Source organism: Xiphophorus maculatus, chromosome 18, assembly GCF_002775205.1.
Source record: "Xiphophorus maculatus strain JP 163 A chromosome 18, X_maculatus-5.0-male, whole genome shotgun sequence".
NCBI classification, from domain to species: domain Eukaryota; kingdom Metazoa; phylum Chordata; class Actinopteri; order Cyprinodontiformes; family Poeciliidae; genus Xiphophorus; species Xiphophorus maculatus.
This window is the reverse complement of record NC_036460.1, coordinates 13,432,207-13,454,482: the sequence shown is the minus strand read 5'-3', so window position 1 is coordinate 13,454,482 and position 22,276 is coordinate 13,432,207. Positions and strand designations below refer to the sequence as shown.

Below are 22,276 nucleotides of genomic sequence, written 5' to 3'. Positions count from 1 at the left end.
GAGGACAGGATAGGAGAAGGATGGAGCCGGCGAGAAAGAGGAGGATTTCCCCTCCTCTTTCGATTTGATAAGCCCTAACAAGATAAGGTGAACTGAACATTTGCAGATGCATTAGGTTTGCTTATGAGGAACTGTATTTTTCACTGTTTCTTATTTTCTGTAAAGGTGAGGTGTTTATTGTGCTCCAAGGAGTTGGGGTACAATAATAACACCTCATCCATGTAGTGTCAAAAAAGAGAAATCGTTTGAAACCAAAAACTGTGGAGAAATTGTTGTTTCTTAATAAAAATGCATGAAATCATCCAAGTTACACAAGCATTAGCCTATTCACTACCCCCTCCCTAGTTCCACAAGCACTTTCACTGTCCTCTGCCTGATTAAGCCCAGGCCATTTTTCTAGAGTCACAGAAAAACATTATTACACAATATGCCATATCACATGACACTACTATTTTGGGAATAATTACACACAGAGAATGCATTCAAACAATATTTTATTATACACATATGTGTATACATAATTTATGTAGACAAATGATTTCGTCCTACACCTTTTGTGAGGTCCTTCCCAAGAGCCATAATAGACAAAAATTCAATGCATCACACGTGTTAAGATACAGCTGGCTGTGATTATACACCTGGCCAGTAGGTGGTTTCGTGTGCACATGAAGCCTCAAGAAATGAACCCTTTCTCGAACCAGTTGGCTCAAGTGGTTCAATGCCTCATGAGGCTTCATCTCACCATCACTACACAGATCCAAAATCCACAAACCAGGCAGCACAGCTGAGCGGAAGGCTAAGGCTCAATACTGGTAGCAACTGGTGAACGAATGGACAACTAGACATAAATGACAGACTGGTATGACACATACGACAAGGACCGAACAAGGAACACAGGTGGGGTTAAATACACAGAGGGTAATCACGGAACGAGACACACCTGGGAACAATCAAGAGGGTAGACAGGACAACACAGAGACTCAAGACACAGAAATCCAAAATAAAAAACACAGGAAAACTCAAAACAACACAGAGAAGACCCAATCCTGACATTACAATTCATTCTTCAAATCAACAATTAAACAACAAAAGTTCCTCTAACTTTCTTTTGGTTTATGACATAATAGAGCAAAACAAAAAATCAATGCTTCGTTGTTTTAAAAGTCTGCAAAGATTGCGTTACTTGGAAATTCTCGTTACTAAAACAAATTGAGGAACAATATGCTGAATTACATGAAACTAAAATAATTATTTGGCAGTTTTGTGCACAGATTTGTAAAACTACTTTTCTCTGAGGAGGTGAGCCCACTCAAATTGAGCAATGGTTGTGAGGTATCTGCACATACCCAGGCCTCAGCCTCACATTGCATCAGAGGAAACTTTGGTTTGTTTTTAACTCGAATAACCACAACTCTGCTAACGTGAGACAAGAGGACGCAGCAGTGGAAAAAGAGATGCTATATTTAACTTTTAAGAAATGTGTGTTTAAAAGTTTTTTGTTTATTAACGGACTAACAAAGTGTTGCATAGCACCAATTGTTGTTCAGATAAACTGTTACAGTGAGGCTTAAAGGACAGGAAAGTTGGCTAGAAATTGCCCTTCTCTCTCTTATTTGGAAGTCCCTTGCTCAGGAAATGTCAACAAGCTTCAACAGGATGTGGAGGCAGCTTTTATCACGTTATGTCCTTTCTGCACTACCTGCTTGGTTTAAACAGTAAACCATAAAAAGTTTAAAGCCGAACGTGATCACCATCAAGTTTGAAAAAGTTAAAGTTGCGGTGTTTAGTTGACTGCTGTACAAACTGAAACCCTGCAGGAGTATTTAGGTGACTAAGCGATGTAGCCGAGCTGTAGTGGTCTTGTGGTTTTGTCCCATGATGCACGGAGAAGTTAAAGCAGCCACGTCTTGCTGCTGTTAAACACTGTGTGAAATGGTGATAATGAAAGCAGACATGTGGATTCCCTTTTTTGCCCTCTGGGTGCTAAGTGTCTCTTCAAATGGTAAGTCCTTTGTTAAAATTAAACCGTGAGCAGAGTTGAGAAGTGTTAAAGTAGATGATCTATTTATAGCAATCATACTTTTATTGACTTTCATGTTTTCCCTGAAATAACTCACATATTCACAGATAGCATGTCCAGTACTATGTTTGAACAGCAAACCTCAGGTCTTGGTTAAGAAATGTATACTCTTGGATTTATCTAACAAATTGGTACTTTCAATTGAAAGACCTTTTGCGTCACATTGAAATCACCCGTGTTACGTGAAATTGTTCAATTTAACACTAGTTGAGTGTGGGGGTTTCCACTGTTCAGTGTTAACGCCTTAAAAAGGTTTTCAACAGTTCATCATTTAAGTTTTAGTTTCGGTGAAATGATCATCTCTGAGTTATTTTAACAAGAAAGAAGTAAATTTGTATTTATCGCCAATTGCAGAGAGTCACTTAGTGCTCTTTAAATAACCAAATCAAAAATTTTCTCTCAAACATTAGAAAGGGCTTCTGAGGGAGAGGGGACGGATGAACGCTGTGAAAACCACTCTGACCTGACTGATTAAAAACTGCTTAAAAGGATATATGTACTCCACCATTTTTAAGGAGGAAATGGTTTTTGTAGTTAACAAAAAAGGAACTAAAAATATTTGGCTAAATGACTATAAAAAAATATCCACATTGATTGTTATCAAAGTAATATGAAGAATAGTAAAAGGAAAGGTGTTTTAATAAAGACAAGTCAAGTTAAAAAGCTACTTTAAGAAATAAATAAAAACAGAAGAAAACTCAGTTTGAACAATAAAGATTTAAAGTGTGGAGGGAAGAAACGAGAGTGTGCCTTGATGGGTCCAGAGAGCAGCAGGACAGTTCTCACCTCTGTCAATCGGCAACCACATTCTGCACCCACGCACTGCAGTTTTCTCTCATCCTATTTCCATTTCATGAAGAAGATATTTCAGACACTTCTGCTTAAAGAATTGCATCATGGAGCTAAAATCACATTAAAATACAAATCACTACAAGAGATTTTTCCTGCCAACAGCCATCACTAACTACAATAACTCTTTGAAGAATATGAATTAATATGAGTTATAATAATATTTAATTTGCCCCTGGGATTAATAGAGCTTTTTAAAATTTGAATCAGAATCTCACATGTTGGTTAAATGTCTAGATGTTGGTCTTTTTTTTTAAATAAAAGTCTTTTACTTATGAATTTGGAGATGTAGTTTGGCATATCAGGCTCAACCGATACAAGTGGTATAAAAGTACAGTCGGCACAATTTAAGCAATTAACATTTTCTTTTTCCTGTTTTTGAAACAACAGCTTATAAGTAATCTCCATCCCAACGTCTGACCCAATTGGAAATCAGACAACAAAAACAAAAAGAAAACATTCCCCTGATGGTTAGGCTGACACGTGTCCAGTGTGAAACAGCGTGTAGCAGACCTTGGAAAAAATCAAATAAAAAAATTTAAAAACACCAAAAATGCAAAAGTGGCAAATGGTAAAGTGGAAAAACCAGAAAACATCTGTTCAGACTTACTTCTTCCCAGGATGATGCAGCCAAAGCGGTTCAGATTCTGATTGGCTTTCAGTGTTTGACCCTGTGGAGTCATGGTCTCCTCTGGGGTTGATGTAGCTCATAACGTCTCAGTCACATGTGTCAAACTCGCGGCCCGGCGGCTGGCCGTAGCTTTTTATGTGGCCCTCTAGACTCTAGTGGGCCACATAAAAAGAACCTTCAAAAAACAGTTGTGTGCTTATTTTTCTTTTTTAATCAGTCAAATCCAATCAGTTTTTATTTGTAAACTATCAAATTACATCTATCTAAAAATATGTTCGACATTATTTTATTATAAGAAGTACTCAGACAGCTATTGATTAATGTTTGAACATTTGGGTTTTCTCAGTAAATTCTGGCACAATTGTTCCTTTGAGGACTTTTATGATCTAGATATGACCCAAAATAAAATGAGTTTGACACCCCTGACATAGGTGATATACAGTCATGGTCAGTAAATTAGAATTTTACTGAAAAGGTAATTTACTTTGGTAACTACATTTACCAAGTGAAACATTATATCATGGGCGTAGGTTTGGGTATGGACGGTCGTGACATGTCACGACCAATATTCAAGGGATATAAAATAGTCCCGACCAATTTTTGCCATATTAATTACAAAAAAAGAAACATATGTATTCTTTAACAAAAACAAAATAAATAAACGAAAATCTACATTGATTAGTTCAGTAAGTTGTAAGGTCCCACCAAAACTTAGACCAAACCTACACCCTTGCATTATATAGATTAATAATTGTTTTGTGCAAAATCTTTCACTAACACTAAAGAAAACACAATATTTATGATTAGATATTAGATAAGAACAATAAAAGAAACAGTACAGAAATTCGGACTACATGTAAAATATGTTTATTTTCAAAAGATACTTTTCATGTGAAAAATTTGCTTCTTTATTGAAACACACATTCTAATTTATTAAATATGAGTTTATTTGACAAACTGAAAATTGATATTTTAGCAGGCTGTTCACCAGGAGCAAATGTTTTCTAAGATGTACACTTCTAGAACTCAAATTGTAATTTGCAGGAATCGTAATGAAAAAACCTTTAGACAGCATGCTCTGAGTTTCCCTTAGAGAAAAAAGATCTTGGTGAAGAAATAATCCTAATTACTGTTATTCACAGAAAAAAGTGACATTTAACCAAACTCGTTAAACACATCAATCATTAAATCTACACTTTGATCTATATATTAGTTTATTATTTATAATTTATTACTTTAGATCTGTTTTCATGAAACTGTTGCAATTCATTCAGGTCAAGGAGTCTGTAAGACACAAAGAGTCAGCGCTCTACTTGGCTCTTCTGTGGTCTTGCCCTGCAACTTTTCGTCAGATGACTCCAGCTGGGTTGAATGGACTCAGGAAGATGGACAAAATGTGGACCTGGTTCGTCTCTCATCTAAGGGACGCATTCTTTACCTGGACCCCAGATCTGGCAGAGTGAAAACCTTTCCCATCCAGGCTTCAGAGAGGAAATACTCTATCATCATTGATGAGCTCCAAAACTCTGATATAGGTTCTTACTACTGCAGGAAGAGCAATGAATGCTTTGAAGTTGAAGTGGAGTTGTCCAAATACAAAGGTATGCTGTTTCTCTTGTGCCTTAAATTTATTCTGGTATCAAATCTTTTTATTTTCTAAATTAGTGAATTGTTTATTTGAGCAGTGGAAAAGTACTGAAGCTTATGTTTATGTGCTGCTGTCTATTCAAGTAAGCATTTCTTGAAAAAATCTTGCAGTAAAGTTTTTTATTAAACAAGGTTTTCCACATTTAGGTTTTTGTTTCAGTGAATTGATAACCTCTAAGCTAAACTAACAAAAAAAATAGCTATTTATCTCCAAATGCAGAGTAGCTTAGCTGCCTTTAAAAAAACAAATCAAAATATTTATTTAGTCTTGTGAAAATGGCTTCCGTGGGGAAGTGAGAGGAAAGATGACTGCCCAAACTACAATAACCTGATTGATTAGAATTAGCTAATGCATTATTAAAACCTAAAAGGAACTAAAAATATGTCTACATTGATTGTCGCCACAGTAATGTTTTTAATAGTAAAACAAAAAGATGTTTTCTAATCTAAAGATACGTAATCTAAAGACAAGTCTCTCATCTAAGTCTGCCTTAAAATACACATCTTACGGCAGATGTGTATTTTGACTACACATCTGCCGTAAGAAATAAATACATGAAAACAGAAAAAAACTCAGTTTGAACAGTAAAGATTAAGCTTAAAGTGTATGGGAAAAAAAAGTGTTCTGATTGGTGCAGATAGCGCTAGCACAGTTCTCACCTCTGTCATTTGGAAAACCACTTTCTGCACCCATGTACTGCAGTTTTCTGTCATCTTACTTCCATTTCATACCTATGAAGAAACCATTTAATACACTTTTGCTTAAAGAATTGTGTATTAACACATTTTCCTGAATTATGGAGCTGAATTTATTATTTATTATTAGAATATTAGAGCAGAACAATAAAAGAAACAATACAGAAATTTGGGCTTAATGAGAATGTTTATTTTAAAAGATATTTTTCATGTGAAAAGCAAGCCTCTTTCTTGAGACACACACACAGACGCCCCCCCACGCCTACACACACACACACACACACACACACATATACAGTATATATATATATATATATATATATGCATCAAAACTATGAATAACACATGTGGAAATATGCACTAAACAAAACAAAACACTAAACAACTGACAATACCCCTTATATTCTAGTTTCTTCAAAGTAGCAACCTTTTGCTGTGATTACTGCTTTGCACACACTCTGCATTTTTTCAATGAGCTTCAAGAGGTAGTCACCTGAAATGGTTTTCACTTCATAGGTGTGCCCTGTCAGGTTAATAAGTGGGATTTCTTGCCTTATAAATAGTCATGAAAATAAAGAAAACCCATTGAATTAGAAAGGTGTGTCCAAACTTTTGGTCTGTACGTCTGTAAGTTTTAATTTAGTTTTAAAATATTTCTAGTTTTTTTTTTCCTGTTTGGGTTAGCGGTCACAAAAAGAATTGCATGATGAGGATCTTTGTTTTTTTTTTTTTTCATGAAACTGTTGCAATTCATTCAGGTCAAGGAGTCTGTAAGACACAAAGAGTCATCGCTCGACTTGGCTCTTCTGTGGTCTTGCCCTGCAACTTTTCATCAGATGACTCCAGCTGGGTTGAATGGACTCAGGCTGAGGAAGATGGACAAAATGTGGACCTGGTCCATCTCTCATCTAAGGGACGCATTCTTTACCTGGACCCCAGATCTGGGCGAGTGAAAACCTTTCCCATCCAGGCTTCAGAGAGGAATTACTCTATCATCATTGATGAGCTCCAAAACTCTGATATAGGTTCTTACTACTGCAGGCAGAGCAATGAATGCTTTGAAGTGAAGTTGTCCAAAGATAAAGGTATGCTGTTTCATTTCAGCCTTGACTTTTATTTGATATTGTTTACACATTGGGGTTTCACAACTGTCATAACATCAAACCAATATCTAAGAACTGGAGGTTTAAAGAATCAAAATATTCTGGCTTTTTCATTTTTGAATGTGCTTTTAAATTGGTTTAATTGAGCAGTGGAAAAGTATTTTAAGCTTATGTTTATTATTGTGTTTTTCCTTCTGTCTATTGAGGAGAACATTTCTCTGAAGAATCATGTAATAAAGATTTTAGAAAAACATCTGAAGTCCCTGCAATACTTGGCTCTTTTGTGGTCGTACCATTCTCCTTCACGTGACCGCCGTTAAATCGGCCGTCCAGGCTCGCATTAGTGAAGGAAAAATCTTCAATCTATCCATGGGCAGACTTGTTCATTTTCTAAATCCCAAATCTAATCGAGTCAAAGCCTTTCCTAACCAGGTCTTAGAGAAAAGCTATTCTATTGTCATTGTTTTGCTAAAAGAAACTTAGAACTGTTGTACTTAGCAGTACAACAGGGAAAAACGTAGTCCCCTATTGTAGTGCTGCAAACAGGGGACTAATTGTTTTTGAGTGGAGTTCCTTGTAAGAAAATTATAGCCCTCTTGTTTCTTAGTTTTGTCAATACAGCCTTTGCAAAGGCTCACATTATCTTCCTTTCTATGGTTGCAGACCTCAATGGTTAAACATAAAAAAGAGGCCAATTGAATGAGCTATTGTTTCCTGTAAACCCATCTTTATAAAAACCACATCTTGCTGTGCAGGTGAGAGGAGCTCGAAGATGTATCTTCTGATCTCCATCTGTACTGGTGCAGCTGCCTTGATCCTCCTCAGCCTTTTGGGCTACTTCTGCTGTTTGAAATGCATTTGTGAGTATTACCCTGCTTGTCACTCCATAGAGTTACCTTCTATGTTACTCTATTTATTACTCTATTTTATTACTGTTTGTCACAGTAATAAAACTTCAAACTTGATCGTGGTACAAGGAAAATACTCTATACTCTTCACCATTTTCAGTAACATTTCTGAAGGCACACCATTCTTTCTTGTTAGAAAGAGAAAATATTAACAATATGACAATGTTTGTTAGTAAACTGTAAAACTTGCTGCAGCTTGAGTGAGGCTTAGTGGCTACTGCTAGAAGAAGTGTGACTATTTGGGCAAATGTGAATGGGTCAGTTAGTATTTATTTTGAAGCATATGTACATATAATTATTGGTTATATGTACATTAAATTATCATTTTTGATAACCCTAATAACTACAGTTTCTGCAATTTCAATTCTTAGAATGAAAAATAAATATTGGATATTTAACACATTACCTTTTACTTTTTCAGGCCTTTCCAACAAAAATGGGACTGATGGTGTGATCATGACAGTCAGTGGAACTGCAGGTATGTATGTTATAAGATCACAACAAGTATAATCCAAAGAAACTTAAAGATTCTGCTTAGTGTTTTAAAGTGTTAAGATACATGAAGTTAAAAAAATTATTCTGATTTTCTTCAATATTAATTGTATGAACTTTCTGTTTTGAATTAATACACGACTGCAATAGCAAAAAAATATAAGATGCTTTAGTGAAGCAAATAAATATTAAGCATGTATAATGCACTTGAATCAGAACAAGTATTTTTATCCATCAAGGAAATCTGGTGGTGTGTATATATATATATATATATATATATATATATATATATATATATATATATATAATAGCTTTCTGTTTCTATTGCAAAGTCATGAGACACTGTTTATGATTTGGTGCTACAATCATTTTTAAAAAAGTTAAAAGAAAATTTATTTTAGTTTTAAAAATAAACAGATAATAATAACTATTATTTTGTGGCCTAGAGGTACTTTACACTTGACAATTTGGCCTCGTATTTCACGACTTTGTTGCACGAGATAATTTTCTCCTGCAAGCTTGGGAAGGTAAAATAGTAAATAGGTTTCTAATAGGAACCACAAGGTTCATAAAAACTACTAAAGGATGTAAAGGAAAAACTTTGTATTTCTTCAAAAAAAGAAAAGAAAAAGGAATCAATTGAGAACATATTTTGCACATGTAATGTAATGTTCATAGAATAAGAATTTTGTAATTTGTTTGGAGTGACAAATTCCAGAAGATCTACGATGTCTATTTTCAGTTACTAGTTGTGAGAGTCATGATATTTGTGTGCACATTTCAAACCTTAGTAGATATATCCAAAGCTGCTCATCCATATTATAGCTAATTTTTAAAAAAAAAGTTAAATGTTGCTATCTTTGAAATGTGCTTCTTTCTCTTGGTCAAAAATATTATTTTATCAATCTAAATAAAGCTAAATATTGGAGCCACAAATAGGCAATAAGGACCTTAGAATTGACTATCATAGGCTTTCCTATAATTACAATGGATGATTTATAACACCCAAATTGTTGGGAATGTAAATAGAAAAAAGAAGCTTTTAATTTATTTTTTTTATTAGTATTGAAATGAAAGGAGAGGGCCAGAATGTTTGTCTTTTCCCTATTTTCCCAGTTTTTGACGTTTTAAAACATTATGTTTATCTTCTAATAATATAAATTCCTCTGTGATATAATATGTTACTGCAGGTCCCAGTGCTCCACCACACGAAGGCGGCGTAAACGGACTTCCAACAGGTAACATTGAACACAAACACATGGTGACCTTACATAATCTCTCTATCCATTAATTTGAATAGCAACTAACTAGAAATGACAGTTTAGTTATGTCTTGAAAATACTGAGAAAGCACAAGCCTCACTATATCTGTGTGCTTCCCTTACCAGGAGGCAATAATCTTGACAATAACCTTGTTTATGGTGAGTTCACACATATCTCCTTCTTTCTTTATTCAGTTTCTAATTTATATATTTAGCCATATTGCTGAGAAAGCCTCTGCAGACGTTAGCAGGCTCCTACAACCTGAGCAACCATGTGACAATGTTTTCCTTCTTTTTGTCAGAAAATGATGACCAGTACTTAAACCCATCCAGAAATCCAAGTGGCCAATCAGGAGCTGTGCAGCATGGGAATCAGCCTAATCAGAGTGGAATTGGAATTTATCCAAATCTGGATGAGTTCAAGTTTCAAAGAGCGGAAAGTCAGAGGACAAAGCAGAGATTTCATATAGGTGCTTTATTATTGTCACTTTTTATAGCATTAATGACCTCTGAATTAATCTGCGATGGAGTAAATGTCTCCTCTCTCTGCAGAGCTCTTCAGCAGGTTACGACAAGCCAGTATAAATCGCCATTTTTATGGTAATACAAAAACGTGTAATCATATTTTCTCCTTTTGCTTCTGTCCGGTGAGTTACTTATCTGTTTTCCTTCACAGCGAACCAAGGAGAGATCCGTAGGCAGCAAGCCATGGCAGCACAAGCAGAGAATAATAGAGGTATCCAGGGATTCTAATAACATCGTATTTGATCATCAACATAATTACAATTCTGTATTGGTGTGAAAACACAATGCGGAACATGTTAGCTCATCTGTTTTTTGCATTTGTCTGGTTGCACAGCAGGGATGGGCAGGAGGAAACCCAAAGACTGTGAGTGTTGACTTCATCTGTGGATCAAGTTAGTGATGAAATCATTACGTGTACTGATCTCCTCTCCCACTTTTTCCACTGCTCCTCAGCGTGTGAATACAAAAACCCCATTTACAACAGGAGCACAGACCAACTCAACCGACTCTAGACGATTCAGGAGTCTGCTTTCTTTTTTTATACTGATGGATATTTACTGATGATGTTGTTTTTAAGTCTTACTTCAATGTATTTTTCTGTATCTTGTTTCTTTAAAGCTTTTTAATAATAATAAAAATACATCAATCATGAATAAAAACTTGTTCTAAACTATATTTTTTTGTCTCATGAAAGAATGGAGACGTAAAATAACACATGGTTTTCAGATTAATGGCGTTTAGACACAGTGGTTGAAAGAAATCAAGGTTTATATTTTGTCCACCTAATTTTGAACAGGGTTATGTGAAAGGTTAAGAATGAAAAATCACAACCTGTCTAACACGAATATTTTGGTGAGAATGTAAATGAGTCTTTACAGTAAGTCACAACAAAGACTGTCTTGTTTAAATATTTGAAGCTTGTTGGCTTCTGTGTCAAATATAAAGTTCTTCCTGAAAGACCTGTAAGTTAAGTAGTTCGGTCGTAGCTTTGTTCTATTTGTAGCTACACCACATGGTGCAGCGTCATCTTGTCCCTGGCTGTTTTTCTAGAGGTACAAGAGGAATCTGAAGCAGCTGACCTCTGATAATCTTGGCTAGGCAACCCAAAACATGTACAACACAATTTCATTACCAGATCACGGCTTTGTACTTTGCTATACAAAAGACTTTTCGTTCACGGTGTAAACGAGTCCAACACAGACTGTGCCTGTTGTTCTATACAGTTTGTGGTATCGGCATAATTTAATTTAAAATAGCAAACATTTCAGTGAATGAGCCATGGAATATATTTACAAATAATATGATCATTAACTAAGTGCAAAAGAAAAGCACAGAGCTTTCCATCTTTGTAAGGTAGCAGCATTTTGATATACAGTAATACATATACAGCTCTGAAAAAAATTAAGAGGCCACTGCAAAATTAACAGTTCTCTGATTTTACTTTTAATAGATATATGTTTGAGTAAAATGAACATTGTTCTTTTATTCTATGAACTACTGACAACATGTCTGCAAAATTCCAAGCAAGAATGTAGTATTTATTTGTAGAAAAAGAGAAATGGTCAAAATAATGAAAAGGATGCAGTGCTTTCAGATTGCAAATAACAAGTTCATATTTATTTAGAAACAATACTAATGTTTTAACTCTGAAAGAGTTCAGAAATAAATACTTGGTGGAATAACCATGAGGTTTTCGATGGGGTTCAGTACAGTGGTCTCTTAATTTTTTCCAGAGCCATATTAATATAAATAAATCTGCCATGGCTCTCCTGCTCCCCCTGGGGGCGCAGCTGGTGGCAAATGAACAGCGTACCCTTTTCAACAAGTGTGACTGTTAAATCTGAGCAGTCATTGCTCTTTTCATAAAAACTATTTCATGATTGTTTGCTTTTCTCCAGGCTTATAAGTAAACTGAGTATAGATTTACATACTGTATTCCAATCAAGCCAATTAAAACTGCTCCACTTTAATAGAAAATAATTTGCTTTAATTTGGTGTAAAGATACAATCCAGTAGTGATGTTACGTGATGTGCCGAGGCTTCGAGGCGTGTGTCGAGTAATGGAGGGGGCGTTTCCGTAAAGCGCGTATCGAGGCTTGCTTCATTTAGGGGAGGAGCCGAAAACGATGACGTCCGAAGCCTCGCTGCCTGGCTGTACCACGTGACTGCTTCGGGAAGTGGCTCAGATGTTGGCGCGGGGTTTGACAGCTTTAGAAACCCACAGGCTCCATTCAAAATGTGGGTTGTTGTAGGCGAGTTGTGGTCAGTTGAGAGAGTGGATAGAGTTTTGATAGTTTGGATAGCAGAGTTTGGATAGTGGTTATTTAGTTTGAGACAGTTAGTTTGGTGTTTGGAGAGAGAGAGAGAGAGAGAGAGAGAGAGAGAGGATTTAGGAGCGCGAGGACAGGATAGGAGAAGGTGGAGCCGGCGAGAAAGAGGAGGATTTCCCCTCCTCTTTCGAATTGATAATCCCTAACAAGGTAAGGTGAACTGAACATTTGCAGATGCATTAGGTTTGCTTATGAGGAACTGTATTTTTCACTGTTTCTTATTTTCTGTAAAGGTGAGGTGTTTATTGTGCTCCAAGGAGTTGGGGTACAATAATAACACCTCATCCATGTAGTGTCAAAAAAGAGAAATCGTTTGAAACCAAAAACTGTGGAGAAATTGTTGTTTCTTAATAAAAATGCATGAAATCATCCAAGTTACACAAGCATTAGCCTATTCACTACCCCCTCCCTAGTTCCAAAAGCACTTTCACTGTCCTCTGCCTGATTAAGCCCAGGCCATTTTTCTAGAGTTACAGAAAAACATTATTACACAACATGCCATATCACATGACACTACTATTTTGGGAATAATTACACACAGAGAATGTATTCAAACAATATTTTATTATACACATATGTGTATACATAATTTATGTAGACAAATGATTTCGTCCTACACCTTTTGTGAAGTCCTTCCCAAGAGCCATAATAGACAAAAATTCAATGCATCACACGTGTTAAGATACAGCTGGCTGTGATTATACACCTGGCCAGTAGGTGGTTTCGTGTGCACATGAAGCCTCAAGAAATGAACCCTTTCTCGAACCAATTGGCTCAAGTGGTTCAATGCCTCATGAGGCTTCATCTCACCATCACTACAATTCAGCACTTCTGTAGCTTTCAGACAATGAGAAGAAAATGCAGACTTGTATCTGCAGTCAGTTTGCTGTGGCAGAGATAAAAATCTCTGACTTCCTGAAAAGGTCTGACTTAGATTTGTCAGCTGCACTCCCTCTGGTATATATAGTGACTTTTGTCTCCTGGGACCAATTAAAGTGAATGAGAACCACCTGCTCCACCTGTCACACAGAGCCTCAGCAACATCAACAAAAGAAGACAAAAAACACCCAATGAAGACCAACATCACAGACTTTATTTTGGTTGTATCGGTGTCTCTGTCACTGCTTTATCTGAAACATGAAGCTCACGCTACATCAGCGCGACATCGTCTAACGTTTCACATTACTGCCACCAACAATACACTGATTTGCCATGACAACTTCATGTCTGTGTACATATCAAAGGAGATTTTTTTACATCTTCCCTTCAGCATTTATGTGCTAGGTAAGTCAGACACTTTGACTGCATATACGGTGACACTTAGCCTTGAAGCGCTTGTGGTTTTTTATGCACTTGTTTGTGTCACACAGATGAACAAGGCAGATATCACCAGGCTGTTGCTGTAGCGCAGTGCTTCTCAATTCCAGTCCTCATGCCCCCCTGCTTCATGTTTTAGCTGTACCCATATTTCAGAACAGCTGATCCAAATGATTGCATTACCTGTTCTGCAGTCATCAAGTGCAGAAGCCTGTTAATCACTCATAGATTCAAGCCAGGTGTGTGGCAGCAGGGAAACACCTAAAACATGCAGGGCAGGGGGGCCTGAGGACTGGAATTGAGAGGCACTGCGAGCGAGATGTTGTCACTATTTCCTAGGAGAAACAAACTCCTTTGTTATCTTTACAGTAGCTTCCATTGGGTGTTTTGTGAAAAGACAAGTGAGCTTCTAACAAAACAATTTGCATTGACTTACATTAATTTGTCCTTCAGGAAATAATTTTATGGTTTTGTTTTTATTAATATAAATTTAACAGAAATCTGAGATTAGTTTCAAAGTGGTCATCATGGCACCTGCAGACAAAGGCCTACTGAAGATCATCCAGTCTATACATCAAATCTGCAACAGGAACATGGAAGGTGGAAAGTGCAGTAAATAGTGTTTGCTAGTGTTTCTTCTGTTTATCCTACAGGGAAGCATAAACAAAAAAGAATCCTACCGGTAACAGGAGAAAACTATCTCAGGTGGACCTTGTCTGTATCTGCTGTAAACATTCAGATGAGGAAGAACTAGTTTCTGTCCTGTTTGTTTCAATAGTCTCAGAAATTATTTAGTCACTGTTTCAAACTGGAAATAAAAATGCACCTTGTTCAGAGGAACCATCTATGGCATGTTATTATTCTTGATTCTGGTAGACTTGCAAAGCCTTGCAAAAGTATTTAAACCCCTTAAGCCATTTTTACACACGTCACATCACATAGCACAGCTCTAAAGTGGAAGAATGATGAAACACTAATTTTCTTGTACAAATATGTAAAAAACAGTTTGTATCTACTTTTACCCCCTTTTCTCTACCACTAAATAGAGTCTTTCAGAAGCAGTTTAGCAAAATTCTTGCTAAAATGACTACACCTTCTAGATGGCTCAAATAACCTTAAACATTAGATTAAAATTTTCCTTTTAGATTTGCCCAAAGTTCATACAGATATTCAAGAGAGAATTTATGATTTAACTACATATAACATGTTGGCGTTTAGTTTAGCTTGAATTATTTACAAAGAATAATTACAACTTCTAGATGTGCAAAATTTGTAGAGAATCCTTAAATGCAGTGACATTTGTGATTGTGTCTTTAGCAAGCACAATATGGTTACTTTCCTTAAAATTGCGACACAAACTTAAGTATGTTATTTATTGGTTAGCATGTTTGAATACACCTTGACGTCTTTAAGTTTTGTTCTAAAAATATGTTTTTTGTCTGGCGTGTGAATTAAATTTGGGCATTTTGGCTTAGTGTATAGTATTTTATTTTGGTAGGTACTTCTATGTCATGTGATCCGAGAAGAACCAATGGCAGATTAGAATAAGTCGGTGTACGGAAGTGTTCGAGGTATCATCATGTCGTCGTTTCAATGCATGATTTAAAATGTTGGGAAGTTTTATTCCCCCTCGAAACGTATTCAGAAACTTTTACTTTGCTCGAGGAGCTTGAGGTCTATCCGTGTGTCTTAGTTTTTCTTCGGTAGTTAAAGTTCCCGGTTATGTCCAAACAAACGAGATGGACTCCAAAAGACTGCGAGCCGAAGCAGCTGCCAATATACCAGCACAAAAACAAGCTGATTCAGGCGGTCAGAAGCAGCACTTTCCTCATAGTGACCGGAGAGACTGGAAGCGGGAAAACCACACAGCTCCCCCAGTACCTGCATCAGGCAGGTAAGATGTCGCTGGAACAACTAAACTCTATTTTACTGTGTTGGAGAAACTCCGTCTTTGAGGATTCACTGCTCTAGTCCCCAATGTTGCGATCGGGGTCCTGCTCAGATAACCACTTGTTATGAGCAGCAGAACACCGTTTCTGAATGAACCCGTAAAACAGGCCACTGTCATCAGGATAATGCATCATTTAGCAAAGCTTAAATGAACTCCAACTAATGTTATGAATAGAAATTGTGAGTTCATTTTACTCTAGTGATTTTCACAGTCACCAAATCTAAAATGTGGAGAACGTTCCTGGGGTTTAGTGATTGGAACCACTGCTTTCAAGAATAAAACGATCATATGTGACAAGTGTTTGCATTTAGAGGATTAATGAAGCTTCCAAAATGAACAAATACAAGTCAAATATTTGTCTATAATAATAATATATTTTCTTTCCATAACTTAATGAGGAACTTTGTGTACGGAATAACGTGTTTGCTTGAGTCAAAAATACTCTAAAAAAAACATTATTTTCTTTAAATGTTGTAATAGAACATCTCCAATGTTTGTGAAATGTGCTTATCTTAATAGCTATGTTTTTTGTTAGTTTTATCATCAACATTTTCTTCTTATTTTTCTTTTGTTTTTTAAGTTGTACTCTTTACTTTAATTTGTCTGTGTGAGTAGGTTTTTGTAAGGACGGTAAGATTGGCGTCACCCAGCCTCGTCGTGTGGCTGCCATCACCGTGGCTCAGAGGGTCGCTCAGGAGATGAAGTGCACTCTGGGCAGAGAGATTGGATACCAAGTGCGATTTGATGACTGCACATCACAAGTGAGTGATCACTGTTGTCCTACATGAAAAATTAACTGAATCATTTCTGTTCAGTATGACTAAACCAACTGTTTGTGGCAGGACACTGTGCTGAAATACATGACAGACGGATGTTTGCTCCGAGAAGTCCTGGCAGATCCGGTGCTTTCCCAGTACAGCGTTGTAATACTGGATGAAGTCCATGAACGCAGTCTGAATACGGTACGCTTACGTTACTATGCAGGTGTGCTTAGTCTCTTCCTCCCTCTGTTGTATTGAGCCGCTGCTTTTTCTCATTACAGGACATTCTTTTGGGTTTATTAAAAAAGGTTTTCTCTAACCCCCGTGAGGCCATGAAGGGACGATCCTTTCCCCTTAAAGTGGTGGTGATGTCCGCCACGTTGGAAACCGATAAACTTTCTTCTTTCTTCAACAACTGTCCGGTCTTTGAAATTCCTGGGAGGGTTTTCCCTGTGGCATCCATGTTTGGCACGGCTGTAGGTCCAAAAGATGTTGAAAGCACCTTTTATGTCAAAGAGGTATTGTGTCTCGTTCATGTGTAGTTCCACATGTTGTTTTTTTTTATTGTGGTTTTTATGGACTTTTGCATTTTTTTGCTTTACAGGTGGTGAAAGTGGCCCTGGACGTGCACACCAGTGAAGAGGCTGGCGATATTCTGGTGTTTTTGACTGGTAAGTAGTGATAATTGTCATTATAGTAAGTCTCTTGAAAAAGTATTTTCTCACATTTTATTATGGTACTACCTCAACCTTCAAAATGTGGACAGGTTGTGCTAGAAGATCATTAATCAGTAGTGATTTTGGAAAAGATGTAGAGATCCACGTCTGAGGTGGGAGAATCTTTTGACAGAAACTATTGTGCACTTACGGAAATATAGAAAGGGTCATGGAAAGAAATTAAGGTGAAGGTTAGTTTGCTGTTACCTACATACTCTGTAGGGCAGTGTACGTACATACACTTTTGTAGAAATGCGATTCTACAAACGTTCACTCAGACCTCACTTTTTAGATTTTTATTCATTCTCCCTGGTATTTTCTATTGACCTCACAATTCTGTGGAAATCATTCCTAATAAAAATCCCAATGAAATGCGCTGAGGTATTTGATTGTAATGTGACAAAATGTGAAAATTTGGTTTCTGTTCACTTTGTCCTCTGTGTATTACAGGCCAGTCAGAGATCGAGCATGCCTGTGACATGTTGTTCGAAAAAGCTGAAAATATAGACTATCGCTACGACGTGCAGGACCGGACCGTGGAGGGTCTTCTCATTTTACCTCTTTACGGATCCATGCCCACTGGTACGTCCCCTCAAGTAGCTTCCACACCTGTATGTTATTTGCGCTGATATAGACTTCACTGCAAGCTGTCGATGGCATTTTTGTTCTTGTTGCAGATCAGCAAAGGCAGATCTTTCAGGCTCCTCCTCCAGGAATCAGAAAGTGTGTGGTAGCAACAAACATTGCAGCAACATCCCTCACCATCAATGGTATTAAGTAAGTCGAGCTTGTCCTCCTGGAAGCGTACCAAACAAATATGTGCCACAGGTTGAAACGTTTTTCTAAAATCTTACAATATATTTGCAAATCCCTACATTCCTTCCTGTTGTAATGTCTTTTTAGCGCAAGTTGCAGAGTAATGAGACATCTGACTGAATTTAACAACTCAGAAACACAGTTTTCATCTTAACTGCTTACATTTACCTCATGGTCTCACACTGAAGAGTTATAGAGAATTATAGAAAAAAGACAACTTTTAATTTGGGCACATCTCTTAAGATAGAATAGAAAAACACATTATGAAATAGTTGTTTCTTTACAGGTACAATCACAAGCCAAAACCCATTAGTCTGTTGGTAAAGTTTGTCTCTAAATTCTTTACCCCATTAACTTTAGTCGCTTTCCCTGCCGCTTGGAAGTAGGTCAAGTTTGCTAGGAACGTTAAGATTTTGTTTTTATATATATATTTTCAGTAGGACTGCAAATAAGTATATACTTAATGTACAATACTGGTGAGTTAACAGTAGAAGCATTGGAAGCTGGGTTTTGTGTTTTAAGTTATTCACTTTATTACTGACCTTTATTACAAATTATCAAAAATGTAAAAGTGGCACAGAACTGTTTTTTTTTTTTTTTTTTTTTTTTGAGGAAAGTGTGTTACCCTAGCTAGCACAAGACATGATTGGAATACAGTTCCTTCAAATATAGCTCCTCTCTGACAGGTTTCTGTTTCTCCTTTATTTATGTCATGTAGGTACATCGTAGACAGCGGCTTTGTGAAGCAGCTCAACCACAACTCCAGGGTGGGCATGGACGTGTTGGAGGTCGTGCCAATTTCAAAGTAAATTATGATGGCAAACATTGCCTTGAGACAGATCTTGTCAACGAGGAAAGAGATTGAACTGGGTATTGTGTGACTTTTCTCTGAACAGGAGCGAGGCTCAACAGAGAGCGGGCCGAGCTGGGAGAACCTCAGCTGGGAAGTGCTTTCGGATCTATACCAAGGGATTCTGGGAGAAATGCATGCCGGAATACACGATTCCTGAAATTCAGAGGACGAGTCTGACCGCTGTGATCCTCACACTGAAATGTCTTGGAGTTCATGATGTTATCAGGTACACGGTTTGTTTTGTGTCTTTGATTCTCTGCCGCTTAAGGTTGATCAATTATTCAGTGAGAAATGTTGATTTATTCCAGGTTTCCTTATCTGGACTGTCCAGAGGAAAGGTTTATTCTTGAAGCGCTAAAACAGCTCTACCAGTTTGATGCAATAGACAGGTGAGTGTTGGAACACATTGATCCTCTGTTCTGCAGATCTTCCGGACGTTTTATGAGGCGTTGCCTTTCTGATGCAGGAGAGGCAGGGTGACGAAGCTCGGGGAGCTTATGGTGGAGTTCCCTCTGCACCCGGGTCTCACCAGGGCTCTGCTTAAAGCCGCCTCACTGAGCTGCCAGGACCTGCTGCTCCCTGTGGCGGCCATGCTGTCTGTGGAGAACATCTTCATTAGGCCAGGTCGGTGGCTGAAGCTTCTTATAATATGAAAACTTCCAGTGAAAAATAAAATATATCTTGGAGAACATGAGACGATAAGAAATGGTCTAAGGGAATAGTTAGTAATGCCACTGTTTCGGCCTTTGGAAAATTATGTGCAGGAGTATAAAATCAGGTGTTTAATAAAGACATGAGATGTGTCTCTTATTGATCTCTCCTTTTTTTCCCCTGTAGGTCAACCTGACAAGCAAAAAGAGGCAGCGAAGCAGCATAGAGAACTGGCTGCTAAAACCGGCAGCATGAACGATTTTGCCACTCTTCTTAGTGTGTTTAACGCCTGCAAATCCAGGTAAGGAAAGCATATAGCAAGGTCCTGTGCAACTAAAATGTCTGGCCATGTTTTGTATTCACATTTCCCCTTTCTGCAGTGACAGGCCATCAGGCTGGTGCAAGGAGAACTGGATCCATTGGAGGGCGCTGAAGTCAGCTTTTAGTGTGGAGACTCAGCTGAGAGAGATCCTCCTCCGCCTCCAGCAGGTACAACATCCACATCCTACTTCTTCATGTGGGATGAAGAAGTAGGAACAAAGTGAACAAAATCAAAATATTTTGTTCACTCTTGCAAGGAAACAATAATAGCAGGAAAAACAAGAAAATAAGTGTTGTATTATTGCATATCAAACCAGGTGAGTAATTTGTCCTCTATTATTGATCATGCATTACAGTTTATACCAATTTTGGTTAATTTATGTTTACATAATTTTACTCTGCTTTTTTTCATTATTGTGTATACAGCTACAGACTTTTAGCAGAATTGTCAACATTTTTACATGTACTATGTAAATATACATCTTTATAATCACATTGCATTATAATTGAACTATCTCATACTTTTGAAAAACGTAACTTAAAACTTATTTTTCAGAGGAGAGATTTTCCTTTTGAAACTTTTGACGGGAATAAAAGTGAACTCTTCAGACGGTGCCTTTGCGCCGGATACTTCACCAATGTTGCCAGAAGGTATCACTAATATTAGCGAGATGGTGGGATTCACTACTCACTTGTTAATCTCAAATAGAAAATATTGTTTAGATTTGTTTTAGTTGTGAATCAACCATATTTTTTTTCTTGAACAGATCTGTTGGAAAAGTGTTTTGCACAATGGACGGCCACGGATCTATGGTTCACATTCATCCGTCATCATCAGTAAGCATTCTTTTTCTGTACTTCACTTTAAGACAGTAACAAAAATTAACGTTATTGTTAACATACCTGCCTAAGCGCTATTCGTTGTTGTTTTAAGTTGTTTGAGCAGGACGTCGAGCTGAACTGGGTCATCTTCCATGATGTGCTGGTGACCTCCAAGATGTACATCAGGACGGTGTGTCCTATTCGCTATGAGTGGGTTAAAGATTTATTACCCAAACTTCATGAAGTGGACGTGTATGAGCTGAGCAGTGTGGCAAGACAAGAAGTTACAGAAGACGAGATGGTGAAATGGGAGAGCAGAGAAGCGGCGAAAAGACAACAAGGTGTCCAAAGTATTAATTTAGATGTTTAGACAGTTGTGTTTTCTGTTTTATTTATTTTTCTTCTAATCTGTGATTAAATATATTCATAAATTGACTAAAAACAAGATTAGAGAAGAAAATACCAAATTGTTTTGACTTTTCATGAAATTGTACTTGCTAATGTAAAACATCTCCTGGAGAATTGTGTTTTTGTGCCCACATTCAACTCGGAATGCAAGCACTTTATTCCCCATATTATGCCATTCAGTGTAACAAACCGTAAACAAGAAGCCTTTTCTCTTGGCTCTATAACAGATTTGTGCAAAAAAAAAAAAAAATCTGTTGACAAGAAAATTTGGAACAGATTAAAACATTTTAAAGTAATGGCAATATATTAAGTGAATGTCTTAACAGCAATGATCAGATTTGAATAGTTTGAGTCCAAAAGCGGTGTAACAGTTTCTTTGTTCTGTGTTTGATATTGGGATACTGTTTGCTGAATGGCAGCAGCTCAGAGAGACACTTAGAAGTTAGAGCCACTGCAATGACTTATTCAGCTGCCCTCACTGTCCTCTGCAGGGCCTTCTTGTAGGACACAGATAAAGAGTCATATTTGCTTTAGTTCCCTCTTAAAGCACAGTCTCTGCTTGACCCCTTTCACAGTCCCCATGGTCTTCTTTGATCAGGTGTGGCCAATAGATCTGTACTCTGAGGAATGGGATTGTGTAATTGTCCACTTGAAATCTTGTTTCAGTAACATGTTTTTGTCTGAAAAAGTAATTATGTATAATTAATGTGTCCTTCCACAGAGGCTTCTGCTGAAGATGTCATGAAGAAACTGGAGAAACGCAACAATGAGGCCACAGTCAGCGAGGCTCGAGCTCGCTACCTGCAAAGGAAGCAACAAAGACAGCAAAATAAAGCTCTCTGAGCGAAACAGCCTGTTTTTATTTGGTGTAATCTGCACTTTTTAAGCAATTTTTAATAAAAACAAAATAACACACTGCATCTGTATTTATTTCGCAAATACATAGAAAGGAAGAGAAATGGCAGCTCATGTTAAATATTAGATTGTTGAATTTTCTTTATATTATTTTTTTTTTCCCCAGCCCGTGTGTCAGAAAGTCTGCTCCAGCTTTGCATAGACGACTTGAGGTTAAGGTCACTCTGCAGTACGTGGTGTACTTTCACACCGACCGTTCAGGTACAGTGGACCCTCTGCTTGC

The 22,276-nt window shown here is 37.2% G+C and overlaps 2 protein-coding genes across 3 annotated transcripts; both read left to right on the top strand.

Moving 5' to 3' along the window:
• Window positions 1–1,729: 1,729 nt before the first annotated feature.
• LOC102228060 lies at window positions 1,730–10,863 on the top strand. 2 transcript variants are annotated; one of them, XM_023350988.1, is made up of 12 exons: window positions 1,730–2,002; window positions 4,835–5,111; window positions 6,945–6,988; window positions 7,762–7,866; window positions 8,336–8,392; window positions 9,597–9,644; window positions 9,794–9,826; window positions 9,970–10,137; window positions 10,220–10,267; window positions 10,344–10,403; window positions 10,527–10,556; window positions 10,646–10,863. In XM_023350988.1, the coding sequence occupies exons 1-12, from the start codon at window positions 1,933–1,935 to the stop codon at window positions 10,702–10,704; spliced, it is 999 nt and encodes a 332-aa protein (XP_023206756.1). In that variant the 5' UTR covers window positions 1,730–1,932; the 3' UTR covers window positions 10,705–10,863. The 2 variants fall into 2 exon arrangements, with proteins under 2 accessions (XP_023206756.1, XP_023206754.1); XM_023350986.1 differs by having other exon boundaries at window positions 4,835–5,161; window positions 6,662–6,988.
• A 4,518-nt stretch (window positions 10,864–15,381) lies between these two features.
• Window positions 15,382–22,046, top strand: dhx40 (DEAH-box helicase 40). Its single transcript, XM_005807964.2, has 17 exons — window positions 15,382–15,733; window positions 16,406–16,551; window positions 16,633–16,752; window positions 16,833–17,069; window positions 17,156–17,222; window positions 17,718–17,849; window positions 17,945–18,044; window positions 18,802–18,888; window positions 18,980–19,162; window positions 19,245–19,325; window positions 19,403–19,560; window positions 19,774–19,888; window positions 19,968–20,076; window positions 20,465–20,559; window positions 20,676–20,745; window positions 20,843–21,071; window positions 21,860–22,046. Exons 1-17 carry the CDS (start codon window positions 15,562–15,564, stop codon window positions 21,979–21,981), a joined length of 2,223 nt encoding a protein of 740 aa, XP_005808021.1. The 5' UTR covers window positions 15,382–15,561; the 3' UTR covers window positions 21,982–22,046.
• The last annotated feature ends 230 nt before the right edge of the window (window positions 22,047–22,276 follow it).